The 19,206-nt window shown below is 40.4% G+C and overlaps 1 protein-coding gene across 3 annotated transcripts in view; it reads left to right on the top strand.

Moving 5' to 3' along the window:
- The first annotated feature begins 6,723 nt into the window (after nucleotides 1–6,723).
- The window catches only part of fgf11b (fibroblast growth factor 11b), a 118,892-nt gene continuing 106,409 nt past the window's right edge, over nucleotides 6,724–19,206 (top strand). The window contains exons 1-2 of one of the 3 annotated variants that reach the window (XM_061897839.1): nucleotides 6,724–6,952; nucleotides 7,391–7,672. In XM_061897839.1, the coding sequence (XP_061753823.1) occupies nucleotides 7,480–7,672 (193 nt within the window). In that variant the 5' untranslated portion in view covers nucleotides 6,724–6,952; nucleotides 7,391–7,479. Of the gene's footprint in view, nucleotides 7,269–7,345; nucleotides 7,673–8,357; nucleotides 8,486–19,206 lie in introns of those variants that run through there. The other 2 variants (XM_061897838.1, XM_061897840.1) reach the window with 2 other exon arrangements.

Below are 19,206 nucleotides of genomic sequence, written 5' to 3'. Positions count from 1 at the left end.
TACAGATCCTGTACAGGGAGGACGGATGGTACAAAAAAGGGGTGAAGAAAGCATAAAGGTTGAAAAGCCATCACTCAACAGAGGAGGTGGTCTGTGACACGATTTATACCACATACCCCTTTACACCACATAATACAATGTCCCTTCAACCATTCTTAAAAAAACTCCAACAGATAATAGGAGTTGGAAATGTGCCGGTCAAAGAAGATTCTTTTGTACAATTTTTACAACTGAATGTAATGCTAACATGAGGGATTCCGACTGATTTTGGGCTGGTAGTGGTCGTTTCAAAGCGATCGTTTTGCCACACAATTCCATAAATGCAAACAAGAGGAAAATCCAATTTAACGATTTGGCATTGACAGAAGGGTGGCTCCTTAGCATCTTAACAGTTGTTTATTCACCACAAAAGGGCAGAAACATCCTTGCCCAGTCACGCCCTCCTTGTTGCAGTATTAATAGTTGGGGTTTTAGCACCAACTGCTCGCCTCGATCTGACCAATCTCAATGTAAGCCTAGATCTGACCAATGAAAGTCTATAGGCATAAACTGGGGGACGGCGTGGTGCAATAGGAGAGTGGCCGTGCGCAACCCGAGGGTCCCTGGTTCAATCCCTACCTAGTACCAACCTCGTCACGTCCGTAGTGTCCTGAGCAAGACACTTCACCCTTGCTCCTGATGGGTGCTGGTTATCGCCTTTCATGGCAGCTCCCTCCATCAGTGTGTGAATGTGTGTGTGAATGGGTAAATGTGGAAGTAGTGTCAAAGCGCTTTGAGTACCTTGAAGTTAGAAAAGCGCTCTACAAGTACAACCCATTTATTTATTTATTATAACTGATGAAGCCTACTTGGATGAGAGGCGAACTGTAATCTAAAACAAAATGATCAGTATAGTGGTGATAGATTAAATGCCCTGGGAATAAAATGACCTGGATGAATGAGAACATCCATAGACACTTATTCTTTAGTCCATAGGAATTAGCACAAATGAGGACAAACATTAACACGAAAGATTAGTTGACCAAGTGATAGGTTTGAGAACTTAAAGCAAGCAACTCTAGTGAAAAAGAGGTCAGTGATAGGGATGGGCGATACCACACTTTTATGATTCGATACGATACCGATACTTTTTCTTACATTTTCATCGATACCGATACTGATACCGATACCATTAATTTATTATTGGCAATTTTTGTCAGTCAAAAATATTATTACTATTGTTATTATTTAAGACAAATCACAAGACAAATACAGACCATTTATACCACATTTATTATGGTCAATATAAAATAAAAGTAAAATTAAAATAAATAACATAAATATGAAAAATAAATTAAATATAAACAAAAATATACACATTTTCACTTTTCTTTTTTCTCAAAAAAAAGTATTGGTAGAAAAAGCTTTAAAAAAATTATTCATAACAATGTTATGTTTCAAACTTCTTTGTGGAAGTAAACTTATAACATTTCTCTGAAGCAAAGTCAATAATTTCCTTATCACAATAAACTAGGATTTTCTTGTCCTATAAACCTGCATACGAAAGACAGTTCCCTGAGAAAATGAACTTGGAAAAATGATCTACAAAAATGTCTGACACCATCACACCTTTAGTGTACTCGAGATATGTCATCACACGTCACACTTTACTGAAGTCTCAGATTGCTGTACAGGAAAAGTAACATGTTCACGTTTTCTGCTTTGATACGATTACGCCTCTGTCTGATTATTTCTCCGGCCTTAGAGAAGAGTCTCTCTGCTGGAACAGACATTGCAATAGTTCCAAGGTATTTTTTCGCAACTTTGTTCAGCATTGGGAATGTGGTTTCATTTTTTTTCCACCAAACCAAAGGGTCCTCACTCCTTGGGATCACCTTTTCCTCCATGTATCTTCTCATTTCAACATACGCATCTGTGTTTGCTGTGCGATTGCTCTGAAAAGCCAGAACACGACTGTCAAACTCTTGCCATATTCCCTTGGATGATGAGCACTCAGCAGGTGACTCTTGTGTCACAGTTGATGTAGTCGCGTCGGCCTCATGTCTTGTTTGACTGTGTTTCAGTGCAGGCCAGGGCTTGCATTTCTGTGATGATCCGTGATTTAATCATCTCCACATTTGCAGAATCACTGAACACAATGTTTTTGAAGCGAATGTCCAAAAAGGTGCTGGCTGCAAGAGTGTGGTTGTGTTCAATGTTTTGGAACCTTCGCTTGCATTGTGCAGCAAGTTGTGAAGCCAGACTGTTTCCCTGGTCAGCAGATGTGGTTACTTTCTGGAGAAGAAGACAGACCAGAGGTATGACTTTGGAAATCGTGACATACTGCTCTGCTGAAACGTCCTTGGTGGCCTCTTCAAAAGGCCTGAGGACATCACTGGCCTGCCTGATGTGGGACCATTCTTCATCACATAGGCACATGTTGTTTCTTCCGAGAAGACGAAGTGTTGTTGTGATGGCTTGTTGTTGCTCATACAGTCTATCAATCATGTACAACACAGAGTTCCATCTAGTATCTACTGCTTGGATTAGTTTATGCTGTGGTAAATTCAACTGATTTTGTACTTCTTTTAGCTTGTCAATTGCTCTGGTGCTGTGATGGAAGACCCGAACAATGGCACTGCATTTCTCCAAGCTGGACTCAAGACTTGTGTCACCCTTAATGGAGTCCTTCACAATGAGGTTGAGTGTGTGAGAAAAACAAGGAATATGTTTCCAACAAGTTTTATGCACAGCAGAGACCATATTGGCTCCATTGTCTGTAACAACCGCATGAACCTTACTGGTGATGCCCCATTCATCAGTTGTTCAGAAATATTGTCTGCTGTGTGCTGCACAGCTACATAGATTGTTGCAAGATTGCAAGACTACATCTGCCAGTCTTTGTCAATAAAATGTCCTGACAGATTCAAATAACCTTCAGTGGTTCTTGCAGTCCACATGTCGGTTGTTAAAACCACACTGCTTGCTGATTGCATGGAGTCCTTTACTGTTTTTTGTGCATGCTCGTACAGTTTGGGAATTTCACCTGTCATCATGGATTTCCGACTAGGGATCTGGTATCGAGGATCTACCACCTTCATAAAATGCCGGAAACCTTGGTCCTCTACTATTAAAATGGGTTGCAAGTCCTTCACAATCATTTTGGCAAGGCTTGTTGTGATCTCACGTGCTCTTTGAGACTCATCTGAAAAGAATAACATTTTCATGTCACAATAGGGAAGATAAAATGTATTTGTTATAAAAGATATTAAGGATTTTATGAGATATTAGGGCTTTCAAATTAACTGTCGAATCCGAATCGCAAGAAGCTGCAGTTATTTTTTAAAGTTTGTGATATAATTAGAAATTAATGAAATATAAAATAGGCTAATGTTTTCGAAATGGAAAAAATCATGTTACAGATTAAAACCAAAATCACATTCAATCATATATTTCAAGATTTTCTTGGAAAAAAATAAAACTGTAATGCAAAGATGAAGAATCTCCAAATGTTATCTCTTTCTTATCTTGTTTTAAATAATCAAGCAATTTTCAACTAACAGTAAATTCCCCTGTGTGGAAATTATTTGAATTTAGGATAATCATTTAAAAAAAAAATATTCAGTAAACATTACGAAAAATAACAAAAAACAATGCCTGTTTTAAGTCAACAATTGGACAACACTGGATATAATTTCCCCCTTCACCTGAAGTGTCTGTTATTAGTAGATTGTGATCGGAATATTTATAGACTTTATCACTACACTGTCAAAGGTCGGACGCTAACTGTCTGTAGGCTACCTGGATACACTTCGCTTTTTTGCAGACTTTCATGCAGGGTCTTCTGCCGGGCTGCGGGTGGCGGTGCAGGTTCTTTCACAGCAGCGTGGGTCTGTCTTTTTACCAGCTCACTGTGGCTCTCGTGATGTGTGGTCTTTATATGTTTAAATAAATTTCTGGTGTTGCTGCTGTGTGGCACTTGTTTGTCACACAGTTCGCACCATGCCGTGGCTTTGTCTGCTGGTGAAAAATAACACCACACCACGCTTCGTTTCTTGTCTCCCATTATCGCGTCTCTGGCTTTTCCATTCCTCCGGCTCCCGCATCTGTGGCCGTGCTGACCTCCTGGCCTGGCTGTGTGTGTGTTGCACGTTGACGACGCTCATTCGCTGTCTCCTGTGACGTGACTGGGCCAGCTCTATACTCTGCCAGGTACAGGGGTGTCCCAGCACATGGTAAGTCAAGTAAGTAATCAAAAACATCTGAAAGTGATGTTTGCACCCCCCACACGCCGTTTTTTGGTTTATATCGATACTTTTTTCAGAAAAGTGATGCCAAATGAGTGGCGTGTGAGTATCGATATATCGATACCACAGGATCGATACGAACATCCCTAGTCAGTGACACAATGCCTCAAGAACTAAGAAATATCCACATATGCGATCAATCAATCAATGTTCATTTATATAGCCCTAAATCACTAGTGTCTCAAAGGGCTGCACAGACCACTACGACATCCTCGGTAGGCCCACATAAGGGCAAGGAAAACTCACACCCAGTGGGACGTCGGTGACAATGAGGACTATGAGAACCTTGGAGAGGACCACATATGTGGGCAACTGGGTGATCAGCATAGACTTGCTTAAAGAGGACCTATGATGATCCATCCATCCATTTTCTACCGCTTATTCCCTTTTGGGGTCGCGGGGGGCGCTGGCGCCTATCTCAGCTACAATCGGGCGGAAGGCGGGGTACACCCTGGACAAGTCGCCACCTCATCGCAGAGCCAACACAGATAGACAGACAACATTCACACTCACATTTACACACTAGGACCAATTTAGTGTTGCCAATCAACCTATCCCCAGGTGCATGTCTTTGGAGGTGGGAGGAAGCCGGAGTACCCGGAGGGAACCCACGCATTCACGGGGAGAACATGCAAACTCCACACAGAAAGATCCCGAGCCTGGATTTGAACCCAGGACTGCAGGACCTTCGTATTGTGAGGCAGACGCACTAACCCCTCGAGGGGGCCACCGTGAAGCCCGACCTATGATGATGTTCAGCTTTTTTGATTTACACATGTTACCATGTCGGATATTTGTTTTAACCAAAAAAGGGTAGCCTTTGGGCATGAGCTTGCATTCAGTTTTGGATGCCCCTGTGATGTGAATGCTGATAAAAGCATCTTTTTTATTGCGGCTCTGTATTGATCCGAGAGTGGGAAGGTGTACCTAATGTAGCGGCAGGTGAATCATTCAGTTTATAAAGTTTTCGACTGTGTCTCGGTAAATAAAATTGCTGTGATGTTTGCCTTGAAGATATATATTTTGAAGATGTATGAAAAGTTAAATAATCCTTTTGTGCCGGAGCCTATCCCAGCTGCACCCGGGCGTACGGCGGGGTACACCCTGGACAAGTCGCCACCTCTTCGTAGGGCCAACACAGATAGACAGAAAATTGTGACTGTTTAACAAAATTTAGACTAAATAAATCCAATACCTAGTATCTAGATCAGTTATTATCAAACTGTGGTAAGCGTATCCCTGGTGGTGCGCTGGCTCTATCTAGTGTTTCGTCAAAGAAGTCTGTAAATACTGTTTATTGTAGCGGTTGCTTTAAGGACATAATTCATCACACCTGTTCACTTGACTTTGTTGTCATCCTTCACGGTCATTGTTCTATTGTGCACGTAACAATGTTGTTCTTCTTTAGCATTTATATACAGTATGCAGTTAAGAGTGAGTAATTCGGTGCGGCCCCTTTAAGTGACCGTCAGGAGATTTACCCAAAGGTAGGGGTTTGTTGTGACCACCTTTCTGAGTCTCGTCTTTGATGGAATAAATGGCGCACACGATTTTATGTGTCAAAAGATTCTTTAAGTTGCGTTGTTTTCACGTTACAACAGCAAAAATATTGAGTATAATTGCTGATATTTGTGCATCGTGTGTAATGTTGCAGTGGCCAAAAATATTAAATACACCTGTTAAATAAAACCTTTCCCTTGTCTTTAATGAATACTTATGCCTTTTCTATTGTTGGTCAGGATGGTGGTACTTGGAGAGTCAAGTGTTTTCTGAGGTGGTACTGATTTATTCATTCGTTATTTGATGTAAAGGTGGATACCAAGACGTGGATGTTAGCATCAGTGGAAGAAAATTGCTCACTTAATGCATTCATTTATATGTTGGCTTAATTGTGCATTGCCTAGCTGAATAATTCAATCAGGAGAGTGGAAAAATTATGACTAAATTAGGGGGTTACAACAGTGGCAAAGAAGACAAAGCGCAATACCGACAGACACACAGCAGTAGAGATGCCACTACAAAATTCAATGTGTGTGTGTGTGTGTGTGTGTGTGTGTGTCACAGGATGTTGTTCCTCCAAAAGCGATAAAGACCTGCCACATTATTATCGTTCCTGTTCCTTTCTCCAACAATGTGACATTTTTTCTCTCAAACATTTTTTTTTCTATTTTTCCTCATAAAAAAAACCCCAACCCAGCAGCAGCCACTGCAAATCTGGTAGTTTATGAATTGGTCTTTTTTTATTGCCTCATTCTTACACATCGCAGCTTCTCCCTCTTTCTCTTTCTCTCCCTCTCTCGCTCGCTCATGAATGTCACCTCTACTGATGGTGGCTGCCGGATTTCACACACACATACTCTCGCAACCACTGGCTGACTTTGGATGAGGAGGAGGAACCAGGGAAGGAGGGAAAGGGAGCGCTGGGGTTGGGGGGGGATTCGGTGAGGACTGTGGGAACAGAGCAATGCCATCAAGAGGCAGAAGGGGAGTCTCTATCTATCTGGGTCCATGTCTCTTCAGTTTCCACAAGCGTCGTCAGCGCACTGCCTGCTGTTCTACCTCTGGATTTAAGTCTGCCGGATTACCGCTCGGACTCTCACATCATTGTTGGATGCTGCCACATTTAAATGGGAGGCAAAGTTGGACCTCCATGGACTGCACAAATGGTGACCAACACTTTGATTGTTCTTGCATCTCTAAGAGCATCCTAGCGTTCAAAATGATTGCAGTTTTGAGTAAAAGTCTTTTTATATGCTTATTCAAAGTAGGACTGTTTTTTGGCCATATGACATTATGAACTTGGCTGTGGACTGATTTTTGTTTGGTATTGGAGATGTGTGAAAAAAGCAATTTATGATATACATTTTCACCCATTTAAAAGCCATTTTTGCCAATATGTGACTATAGCACTTTTTTCCTAATAATATATTAGTGTGACATTTGTATGACGCGCCAGTGTGGGGACTGTATATTGGACTGCAGGTGAACTTGCATCCCTCCCATTTTTTCTATCTCCAAGGGAACCCTCCCACTAAACTCTTCCCTGTTAACCCATTTAGGGCTCCCTTGTGGCGGCTTCTCTAAAACCTTTTGTCCTACTCCAGTTTTTGCCGAAAAACAAGAGCCACAGCGGTAAAAGAGGGCACTGCGAAGGAAGACACCCCCCTCCCAAAGTTGAGAGGGGGGTGGGAAGATGGCAGCTCTCGCCAGCTCACTCATTAGACAGAAACGGGCGGTCAAGGACGACCAAACCAATCGACCAGTAGCCAACAAGCGTAAGCCCTGTCCGAAGAGCAACAAGTCCTTGTGCCAGAAACAGATCCTGGTTCTGATCTCCAAAGTACGACTATGTGGGGGTCGCAAAGGTCGCAGCGAGAAAAGACCCGGTGAGTCATTGCCTTTTAATTAAATATGTCATAAAACTAATCTACAGTGCATAAAACACTAACATTTTATGTGGCATTTTATTTCAACTGCAAAGACTTTGTCTTCAGTTGCTATGAACTTGGTTTATACAGATCGTGAAAAAATATGAGTGTTTTGCCCTCAGTAAATTCAAGTCTTTTTTGTTTGCTTAACAAACCAAAATTCTGCACGCCAACAGTGAACTCTCCCGGAATGAGAGCAAAGTGTTACGCTCAATGTGTGTGAAGCTACGAAACTCTGCTGTGCAGTATGGAAAATACAATAAATGACCTAAGAAATTGGCTCGGGAACTTTAGCATCACCAAAAACAAGCACCAGACACTTTAAAAGTCAAACAATGTAGATCCATTAGAAAACCCAAAATAAATTTTTACTGACATTTTCAAAATAAGTATTATAACAATTTACTGCTGTAGAGCGCACCTAAACTATAAGATACACCTACCTAATGTTTGCAGAAACTGTATTTTGTTTATATATTGGCCCACGACTACAAGCCGCTAGTGTACACGTTGAGACATGAAATATTTACTCAGGCGCTTTTGTTCATCAACAAATTTAACAAACGACAATGCCTGTAAGACGTCATTCAGTAGCCTACTGGTCTTTGCCAGTCTCCTCCTTCTTTTGCACGCAGCGGCCAAGCCTTTTGGTGCCTCTTAGTGGTAGTGGATTTCCATTCTGTGCAGCGCATTTTGTGTTGACGGCCGGGTCAATCTTCTTTGGCTTTGGGTTACGACGTGTGCATTTTGTCGTTCTTCTCCATGATGAGGGTGAGTCCATAACATGCTAAATGGCTGACTATGATTGTGTTAGTGCTTTTATTCATTATGAACAATTTCATTGGTCCACCGTGACCTGTTGAGAGTTTAATTGGTCAGATGGGATGAGACTAAATTTATTGGCGACATGTAAAGCTTGTGAACCCAAAACAATTTAAAAACTAGCCACAGCAGTATATAAAGCGCAGCGTTTCCAGCATGGGAAACAAGTTGCAGAAATTAAGTTTGCTTTTGCAATTGAAGTGGTGTTGAGCCACACTGCATCAAATCAATCAATCAATTGATCAAAATACAGTCAAAATCCAGGCTTACAAGTGCCCCAACTCACGACATTTTTTTGGATATGATCTGTTGGGATCTCAGCTAGTTGTCATGCTCAAGGTTGAAAGAAAAACATTTTAGCTCCCTCACCGCTAGATAGCACAGCAAATGCCACAGCGAACCGCATAAGATCTCACCAAAACAGCTGGTATCTCACGCCATAGCTTGTTAGCGAATAGTTAGCAAGGTTGTTGGGTTTTTTTTCTAACCATGATAATGAAGAAAGAGAGTGTGAAGGACAGTGCTGAGAAGAAGAAGCAGATTACATTAATTGAGTTTATGAAAACATTGAAAAAAATAAGAGCTGTGCCGGCTGCATGTTATGTGGCTCTAACTGCACCAACCCCTGCGAACACTCCGGCAGACCTTGACGTGCACCACCCAAACATTCTAGCTTCCCGTTAGCGATGACTTGGAGTGAGTGAAGAGCTGTAATTTGCCAGCTTTTGCTGAGGAGAATCCCTGAGCACAGGACACTTGACATTATGCTTGAAATGCACACATTATTGAATGTGATAATACAACAGTGAATTAACATTTGCATGCAAACTGTTTGCTTCCTGTATAGTGTACTTGAAATGTCGGTGCTCTCGGAAATAATTGCTGAGTGTGCTTGTGTTCTTGTTTGCAGTGATGTCTGATTAGCACACAAAAAATGCACATCAGTGAAAAAATAGCTATCTAACAGCTATGTTTATTTTAAATTGCATAAATCTCTGGTCCCCCACGTCCTGAACAGCCAGATAGCGTTGCAAATTCGTCTGTGATCTACCTCGACTCAGTCAGGGGTTGCACGGTCCAATTTTACGAACGTCTTATCTTCCGGTTTAGGAGCAAATGTGCATTAAAAGTAAACTGAATGACAAGTTCCAACACCAACAGCAATCTGAATTTTTCGGTCATTATCGTTCACGACCGCACAAGAAGGTAAATATTTGGTCAACGACAGCTGTGGTTGCTCCCTCAGGAGACACTGCCCTTAAGCGTTTGGGAAGAGAATTGCAAGTCATAAATCAGCCTCCGCAGAAAAGCAATAAATGAATTAAGACACTGTCAAAGGGTACGCACACTTTGTAACGCAAGAGCATATTTCAGCTTTAAGAGTGGCAAAAACTTCTCAGGGAAGATTTAGCTTTAAACAAAAACCAAAATAATAAACATGTTGGTAAAATAATACCTATCTAAAAATGTTGATCAAAATTAGGATTAATTTAGTGAAGGCTAAACGCGGTCATAAAGGATGTCATCCGATTGTGCAGGTATGTCTCATGCTCTAAACCAGTGGTTCTCAAATGGGGGTACGTGTACCCCTGGGGGTACTTGAAGGTATGCCAAGGGGTACGTGAGATTTTTCAAAAAATATTCTAAAAATAGTAACAATTTAAAAATCCTTTATAAATTTATTTATTAAATAATACTTCAACAAAATATGGACTCTGAAACAATGCAATATTCAGTGTTGACAGCTAGATTTTCTTTAGACATGTTCCATAAATATTGATGTTAAAGATTTATTTTTTTGTGAAGAAATGTTAAGATTTAAGTTGATGAATCTAGATGGATCTCTATTACAATCCCCAAAGAGGGCACTTTAAGTTGATGATTTCTTCTATGTGTAGAAATCTTTATTTATAATTGAATCACTTGTTTATTTTTCAACAAGTTTTTAGTTCTTTTTATACCTTTTTTTTTCAAATAGTTCAAGAAAGACCACTACAAATTCGCAATAATTTGCACTGTTACATCATTTAATAAATCAGATACTGATGACATAGTGCTGTATTTTACTTCTTTATCTCTTTTTTTTCAACTAAAAATGCTTTGCTCTGATTAGGGGGTACTTGAATTAAAAAAATGTTCACAGGGGGTACATCACTGAAAAAAGGTTGAGAACCACTGATCTAAACGGTAAGAGTCTCGAACATTCAGTGTTGGAAAATAAGAGTTAGCTTTGATTGTGTAAATGACACAGGACTAAAATAGTCATAATTCAGTAGATGCAGTTTAAGGGACTGCTGTAGTTCTTTATTTTCATGACGGACAAAACATTATTTGGCCACATTTGATTGGAATTCTGGATGCAAGCCCAAAAGCAAATACAAGTGGACCAACTTCAGCATGTCAAAGTTAATGTAAAATTCTCCTCCAACCAGTGTTGTTCTCTTGGCACACACAGCTGCAAAACAAGAACAACTGGCAAAAACGTGAGCTGGGTAACTGTCAGCTTCTTTGATCGTCTTCCTCTTTGAGAGCACGAGTCCCTAAACGCAACATTGTAGGGGAAAAAAATGCTCCAGAATATTAATTTTTTATTGTAAATACTAATCCAAATTAGAGTAGTGGTTAGTGGAACTTCGATTCAAGAACTTAATTGGTTGTTTTTTAACATGATTGGTAAACTGAAAGGTTTGTATAGTGAAGCAGAGTTCCCCAAAGAAATCAATGTAAACATTAATAAATGGTTCTAGTCTCATCAAAAGTCCCTATTTTGGTAAATATATATATATATATATATATATATATATATATATATATATATATATATATATATATATATATATATATATATACTAACATAGCAAGAGGGTAATGGCTCAGCAATCTCTTTTCTATCCTATCAACATTATAGAAAGCTTCAAATCCACACAAACACACACACACAAAAGTTTGATTGGTCCACTCTAAAATGTTAACCACCATCTTACTCGATAATAAACAAAAAAAGGAAAACAATTTTACCTTCTGTCTAAGAATAGTTGTTAATGAACACCCTGAGAGTTTCGGTTTGATTAACAAGCAGTGGTTTCACGCAGTCACCGCTAGCGTTAGCACATACTAGCAGTGTGAGACGATCCTTTATCGGTCTGTGTCTCGGTAGTTCATTCTTCTTTGCTGTAATAAAGGTCTGCTGTGGCATCTTTTTCAGAGTCATCACAATTAAAAACTTGCTGCGGTATCAAGCCCCCTTTTGCTGATAAAAAACTCAAACTAAAGGTGCCGCAGGGCACAGGCTAACTAGTGAAAATGCTCGCTCAAAGTGTTGTGTAGCAACCCAAAGCTATAGAGCAACACTTTAAGAGTTGGGACAAGTTGAAAGCGTTTCTGATTACACAAACTGATCTCGAAGACAGGCTGACACAGTTCTGATCGACGCATTGTGTGACAACTGTGTAAATAAACACGTCAAACGTGCCGGTCGCCCTCGAAGCGCTTCCTAATGGCCGTGCCCGTGTGTACAGGATGTAAACGGGATGTGACGTAGTGGGCGGTGCCTCTTGTACAGGAAGCGATGTTATCAAAATGGCAGCCTTTGACGCCTTCAAAAGGCATGCAAAAATAAATAAATGAGTGAAGCCTTCATAGGCCGAGACATAGATATTTGGCATGATTTAAAGATTAGTAAACTAAAAAGGTCCCAAATACAAGTGTTCATAAATCGAGGTTACGCTGTGTTCCTATTACTAATAGGGGAACTGCACTTTTTTGGGAATGTTGCCTATTGTTCCAAATCATTTTGAAAGACAGGGCGACAAATGTATTTTTTAATGCATTCAAACTCATTAATGAAGGTTAATAAAAGTCTGCTTACAGCGGAACCAATGGGAGGTCCTCTATTTCGCTCATAAGACCCAATAAATAACAATTCAAAAAGCGCTAACAGTATTCCATTTTCATTTGGTGACTATAATATTAACAAGGCGGTGGGCCGCCAGGCCAAGTGTCCCCGCAACCCGCGGGGAAGAGTCAGGTGGTGATGGCGAGTTCAACGCCGCCGCAATTTGCGAGGTGGTCGCCCGGGAAATGACCACATCTGTGGCTGACAAGAGTATGATGGAACCCTCTGCTGGCCCACCGGACAGAATGGTGGCGCGCTCTGCTGGCCCACAAGACAGGATGGTGGTGGCGACCCCTGCTGACCCACTAGACAGGATGGTGGTGGCGACCCCTGCTGGCCCACTGGATAGGATGGTGGTGGCGCCCTCTGCTGCTGGCCCACCGGAAAGGATGGTGGTGGCGCCCCCTGCTGCTGGCCCACCGGAGAGGATGGTGGTGGCGCCCCCTGCTGCTGGCCCACCGGAGAGGATGGTGGTGGCGCCCTCTGCTGCTGGCCCATTTGAGAGGGTGGTGGCGTCTGCTGGCCCACCGTAGTGCGTGGTGGCGCCGTAGGTTGCAGACCCACCGGAGGTGATGGCGCCGTAGGTTGCAGACCCACCGGAGGTGATGGTGGCGTCTGCCGGCCCACCGGAGATGATGGTGGCGTCTGCCGGCCCACCGGAGATGATGGTGCCGTCTGTTGCAGATCAACTGGGACGAGAAGTAGCTGCGGCTCCCCATCTGCACAGCTACTGATAGCCCCCTCCCCTAAAGGGACGGATCCAAGACGTCCCCAGATAGGCCCACAGACAACAGGGGTGGGTGGGAGAGGGCTTGGAAAGCAGCCAAACTTTTCTTTAAATTAGCCATTAGTTTTAACGCTAAATTAAGCCTCTCTGCCATAGACATCTCTGCGGGGTTTGAATTTGGCTGGATAATTCTCTCAGAGTTAGTTTGTGACAAACTCCAAGATGCAGAGAAGGAGACAGGCATTTTGCAGGTAAACATGATTTAATCTTTAAATACTAAAACAAGAACAAAACCAAAAGGGTACAAACAAAAAGCGCTCACGGGGCGGATAACAAACTTGGCTATGAACAAACAAACTTGGAAGCAGGGAACAAAAGACAGTAAGCTATTGACAAACCGAGGTGCTTGGTTTTTTTTTTTAAGGGTTTTTAATTCAGAATAGAGCTCCATTTTAAGCAGACTTTTGATCTTATTTATTCAATATTTAGAATGCATTAGCAAAAATGATCGATCGTCATGTCTGTCAAAATGATTGTGAACGATTCCCCAAAAAGTGCAGTTCCCATTTAAAACAAACATATGTTTTTTTATTTTTTCATTTGACTCACTAAGCACAATTTTAAACATTTAATAGCTTTTGGGATTTTAGCCTGGGTATGCACCAATAATTGCTTTTTCAAGCACACTATTCCAGCAACTTTGCAAAGAGCCTCATCAGTGGTTACATTAGTAAATGTCTCCTTCATTGTGGCTGACAGATTGTTAAATTATTCTATTCAAGGCAGTGGAAATGTTTTTCTTTATTTAGAAACAATAACTACGTGCGAGTTAAACGATGCACGTTCTAGGCATGTTGCTAAACAAACGCCCTCCATGAAGAAACCACATACTGTCACAATTGATTGGGGAAAACACAGAGAAACTTCAAATGTTTGTACCCCTGCAGAGTCAAAAGCTGCTGCGAAGCAGATTGAATATGGAGCATGATGAGCGGTGCATTGTGCTTGATGAGGACATTCCATCATTCTGCACCACAGCAACAAATGCCTGCTCGGCTTCAAACAGCATTTTAATTTGAAACCTCGGAAGTCCACCCAATGACCAAAAGATTGTTGCATCCTGGATGCTATTATATATTGTACAATGTTTATTGTATACGTTGAAAACAATTAATGTTGTAAACCCAATTTCTTCGAGTTATAAATTCATGCCATGCAGCAAACATGACGTAACAATACTGTAACACATGCAACATAAGATTGCACATTTGTAGTCATGTTTTTGTTTGGGGTTTTTTGAGTGTAGCATGGACAACACTCCAGCTTAACCTGTTTACATAAGCGTGCACCATGTCTGTTGTTGCAGTACAAAGAAAGGTTAATTATGGACACATAGCATTTTTATTCTAACAGAGTGGCAGTTATAATTTCTCCTGTGTAACAAATAGATATGCATGTGTTGTCTATGTTTGAAACAATATGTAGCAAGGAAAAATATGATTTACCAACAAAACGGCATTAACATTAAATCTAGCATAACTCTTAGTTTCGTAGAGAATTTAGCCACCGATTGTTGACCTGCAGTGCACGCAAACATCACCAGGAAAATACCTTTACCGTCAGTTGTCAGATCCCGACATTGCGCACATAATCCAAGCTCGTCAGCACTCGAGAGACTGGCATTCATCTTTACAGCGTGTCGTCACTCGTGTCCGATAAAAGGAAAAAGGACGCGACCCAGGGCTAAAGCGGAAAGGCGTGTTCTGAAGGACAACTAACTATAGTCCTATAAAACATGTTTTATGCAATATTTTTTCAACTTACAGCAGGGGTGTCAAACTCAAATACAGAGTGGGCCAAAATTTAAAACTGAACAGAGCCACGGGCCAAGGTTGAACAAATTAACCTTTTAATAGGGACCCAAACAAGTTTTGCATTGAATATTGAACAAGCAAGGCTTATATAACTTTATAGTGACATGTCAAATCAAATATTCAAATAATAATAATTTAAAAATATCAATGGCATATCAAATAAAATCTAAATACAAATTGAATGCCTCTTTTCTATTTGCAGCCCTCTGAGGTAAATATCCAAATAAACTTTTTCCACAGGCTAATAATAAATTTGCAAATAAAATAACAATAACAAATTAATCAAACATTCAAGCCTTGAAGTAGCAAGAGAAAGTGCATGAGTAAAACATTAATTATTGCTTGGGGGCCTATGATACAGAGTTTGCACCTAATCAGTTAGATTCAAGATTTAAGGACTGGATATCTAAGGGTATAACAGCTTTATGTAGTGTAATGGAAAATAAAAAAATGCTTAGTTTTGAAACTATGAAAAGGACATATATATTAGAAAACCAAGATTTTCATCGATATCTGCAGTTGCGTCATTTTGTTAATATGAAGGTGAAAAGCGTTACAAAGACGAATATATGTTGGATTGAATTGTTTACAAAAGCTTACAATTCAGAAATTATTGATAAAACTGTTTCATGCCTGTATAAGTGTTTGTTGAATATGAAATTATACTCAACCTCATATATTTAAAAAAAATGGGAGAAGGAAGGAGGGATAACTATATCGGAGGAAGAATGGACAATAATATGGAAATATCAATGGACTTGTACCAGCTCACCCAAGTGGAGGGAGTTTGGCTGGAAAAGTTTGATCAGATTTTTTATTACACCCTCTCAGAAGTCTCACTATGATAACTCCCCTGCCTGCTGGAAAAATTGTGGGAATTCAAATGCAAACCACTACCATGTTTTCTGGAACTGCTCTACCATAAAGGACTATTGGAAAGAGATACACCAAGCTTTACAGGATATTTTCAAACGAGAAATACCCGTTGAAAGTAAAACTTTGTTTTTTGGACTTGCTCCTCAAGATTGGCTGAAGAAAGATAAATACTTAATGAATATCCTACTGGTGGCTTGTAAAAAGACCATCACTAGGAAATGGATATCCCAGGAGAGCCAAACTTTGAAGCAATGGATGGAAACCACAATGGACATATATAAAATGGAGAAGATAACTGCCTTTATTAACTATAAATTGGAGAAATTTGCCTCATACTGGGGAAACTGGATCAATTATGTCACGCCCCGTAAGCCTGACTTAAATCTTGGGAATTAGTGTACTGTTTAAAAAAAAAAAAAAAGGTTACTCCCTATATGTGTATACATACATATAAGTATATGTGTATATTTGATTTTATTTTTTTCTGTTCAATATTATTAACAATGTATTATTTATTATTTGCTGATTTAATTGATGTATGTGTAGATACTACCTTGTTTTTGTTTATCACTGTTTCTTTTTCTTTTTTTGGGGGGGTGGTGGCAAACAAAAATACTTTTGACATTTAGGACAGACAACGGTTATGTGATGTATGTGAATATGATTTAGTAGATGGAAATGTCTGATGCTGGATGTCAATAAAAAAAAAAAGAAAAAAAAAAAAGATTGCTTGGGGGGGGGTGGTATATTGTAGCGTCCCGGCGGAAGAGTTAGTGCTGCAAGGGGTTCTGGGTATTTGTTCTGTTGTGTTTATGTTGTGTTTATGTTGCGTTGCGGTGCAGATGTTCTCCCGAAATGTGTTTGTTATTCTTGTTAGGTGTGGGTTCATAGTGTGGTGCATATTTGTAAGATTGATAAAGTTGTTTATACGGCCACTCTCAGTGTGGCCTGTATGGCTGTTGAACTATACAGTGCATTCACTTGTGTGCGTGTGTGTGTAAAAGCCGCATATATTATGTGACTTGGTTGGCACGCTATTTCTATGTAGGAAAAGCGGATGTGACGACAGGTTGTAGAGGACGCTAAAGGCAGTGCCGTTAATGCACACCCCCAATATTGTCGTCCGGGTAGAAATAGGGAGAAATTCGGGAGAATGTTTACCCCGGGAGATTTTCGGGAGGGGCACTGAAATTTGGGAGTCCGGGAAAATCGGGAGGGTTGGCAAGTATGAGTATTAGTGGTGGCACCGCCGCTGTATAAAAACCGGCGGGCCAGCTCTAATGTTAATTTCATACTGCCTCAAGGGCCAAATGAAATTACACGGCGGGCCAAATTTGGCCCGCGGGCCAGAGTTTGACACCCATGACGTACAGGATATGAACGCTAACACAGATAAAGTAATTAGGTCCATCTTATCATAAGTAGAGGTATGGGACGATATTAAAGTTCAATGTCCTACCCATCCTGCAAATACTGGGTTATCCTAATTTAAGGTTCTCACTTGGGAATGAGAGATAATATTTCAAGACGGGTCAAAATTTAGATTAACTCAGACAAAATTGGAGAGTTTATTTTCCCTTTGAGGTTAATTTTTGCTCTATTTTGGGCCATAACTTTGGTTGTGTTACTTTGAAAGGAATGTTTTTTCTTAAGCGGGGTTATTAAATGTTTGATTGTAATGGTTACATTTTAAATACTTTCATATATCAACGATACACCAGAAAATAATTCTAGCCCAGTAGCGTAAGGACGAATGAGTCATCATGGATTTCACAGTATACAACAATTTTGGATTCATATTGTTTTCTGCTTTTTTTGCTCAAATCTCTAAATCAGCCAGTCAAAAATAAATGTCATGTTGAGTTTTATTTTATTGTAACCCTTAGATCCATGCAGTTTTTTTATTGAAAAATTTTCATAATATAAGTTATAATCCATACATAACATGTGAAAAGGCTAGGGTACAGGGGTAAAGATGAAGTTATCTAAAACAATAACAAACACATTTATTTTATGTTTTTGTAGAGTTAGATTCCAAATTTTATTGCAGTGACTTTTTGTCCCCATTGACCATTTAAAATTTTTTTAACTGTATAGTCATTACAGTAATTCTGCATATTGTAATTTCAGGGTTTCATTTTGGATCAGAAAAGTGCAAATTGGTATATTTACAGTTTGGAAAAAGATGGAAAAACGCGTGCCACGGAGAGGGGTAGGAGAGTCATGATGCAAGAGTCGATGACAGCCATGACGCTTGAGAAAAGCAAAACAAATTATTACAACCGCAAACCAAGTTTATTCTGTCGTCTTTTTGGTAGGTGGTAAAACCTGCACCTATTGAGAGACGACACCGCAAATAATGTGTGTTATGCTTGTGTAATGGCGAAGGTGGGTCAGTCCTTCCAGCAATATTTGCAGAACATTGGTCAGTGCATGCACAATTGTTGCATCTGAAGGAAACACTTGTTTGCCTCGTCAGAATAAAGACCTCCTTGCAGCTCAACTTAACTTGTAGTGAGCATAATCATTTGCAAAGTGTGGTAACATATTTCTCTGCATGTTCATTGCTTGTTGAGGACTTCAATAACTGCGTGTGTGTGTACACATGCGCGAGACAGACTTGCATTTAGAATAGAATAGAATAGAATAGAGTTTTATTGTCATTATTGCAATGAACAGGTTCAAAGAACAACGAAATTGGAGCAGCTCCTCCTAAGGTGCATATGCAATATGGTAGTATAAATTAAAAAAAAAAAAAAAAAAAAAAAGATAGAGATGACAGATGTATCTATGTATACATACATAAAACATTATTTCACATTGTAGTCCAAAAAAATAGAAAAACATTTAAACATTACACATGAGGACATGATGGACATATGGACACTCAGTGCCTGTTTAGTGCTACTATGGCTCTTGGGTAAAAGCTATTTTTTAGTCTATTGGTGCTTGCTTTTAGCACCCTGTAGCGTCTGCCTGAGGGTAGCAGTTCCAGGTGGCTGTGCCCGGGGTGGAATGGGTCTTTCAGGATGCTCTGTGCTTTCCTGAGACACCGGGAGCTGTACAGGTCAGCCAGGGGGGGGAGGGGGCATCCGATTAACTTCTGGGCGGTCTTTATGACTCTCTGGAGCGCCGTTCTCTCTGCGGCCGTGCAGCTGCTGAACCACACGCAGATGCAGTAGGTCAGGATGCTCTCAATGGAGCACCGGTAGAAGGACACCAGCAGTTCCTGTGAGAGGTGGTTGTTCCTGAGTATTCTCAGGAAGTGCAGTCTCTGGTGTGCCTTCTTGATGGTAGC

Source organism: Nerophis ophidion, linkage group LG04 (assembly GCF_033978795.1).
Source record: "Nerophis ophidion isolate RoL-2023_Sa linkage group LG04, RoL_Noph_v1.0, whole genome shotgun sequence".
Taxonomy (NCBI): Eukaryota; Metazoa; Chordata; class Actinopteri; order Syngnathiformes; family Syngnathidae; genus Nerophis; species Nerophis ophidion.
Note: the sequence above shows the minus strand (reverse complement) of the source record. Positions and strands in the feature narration are given on the sequence as shown.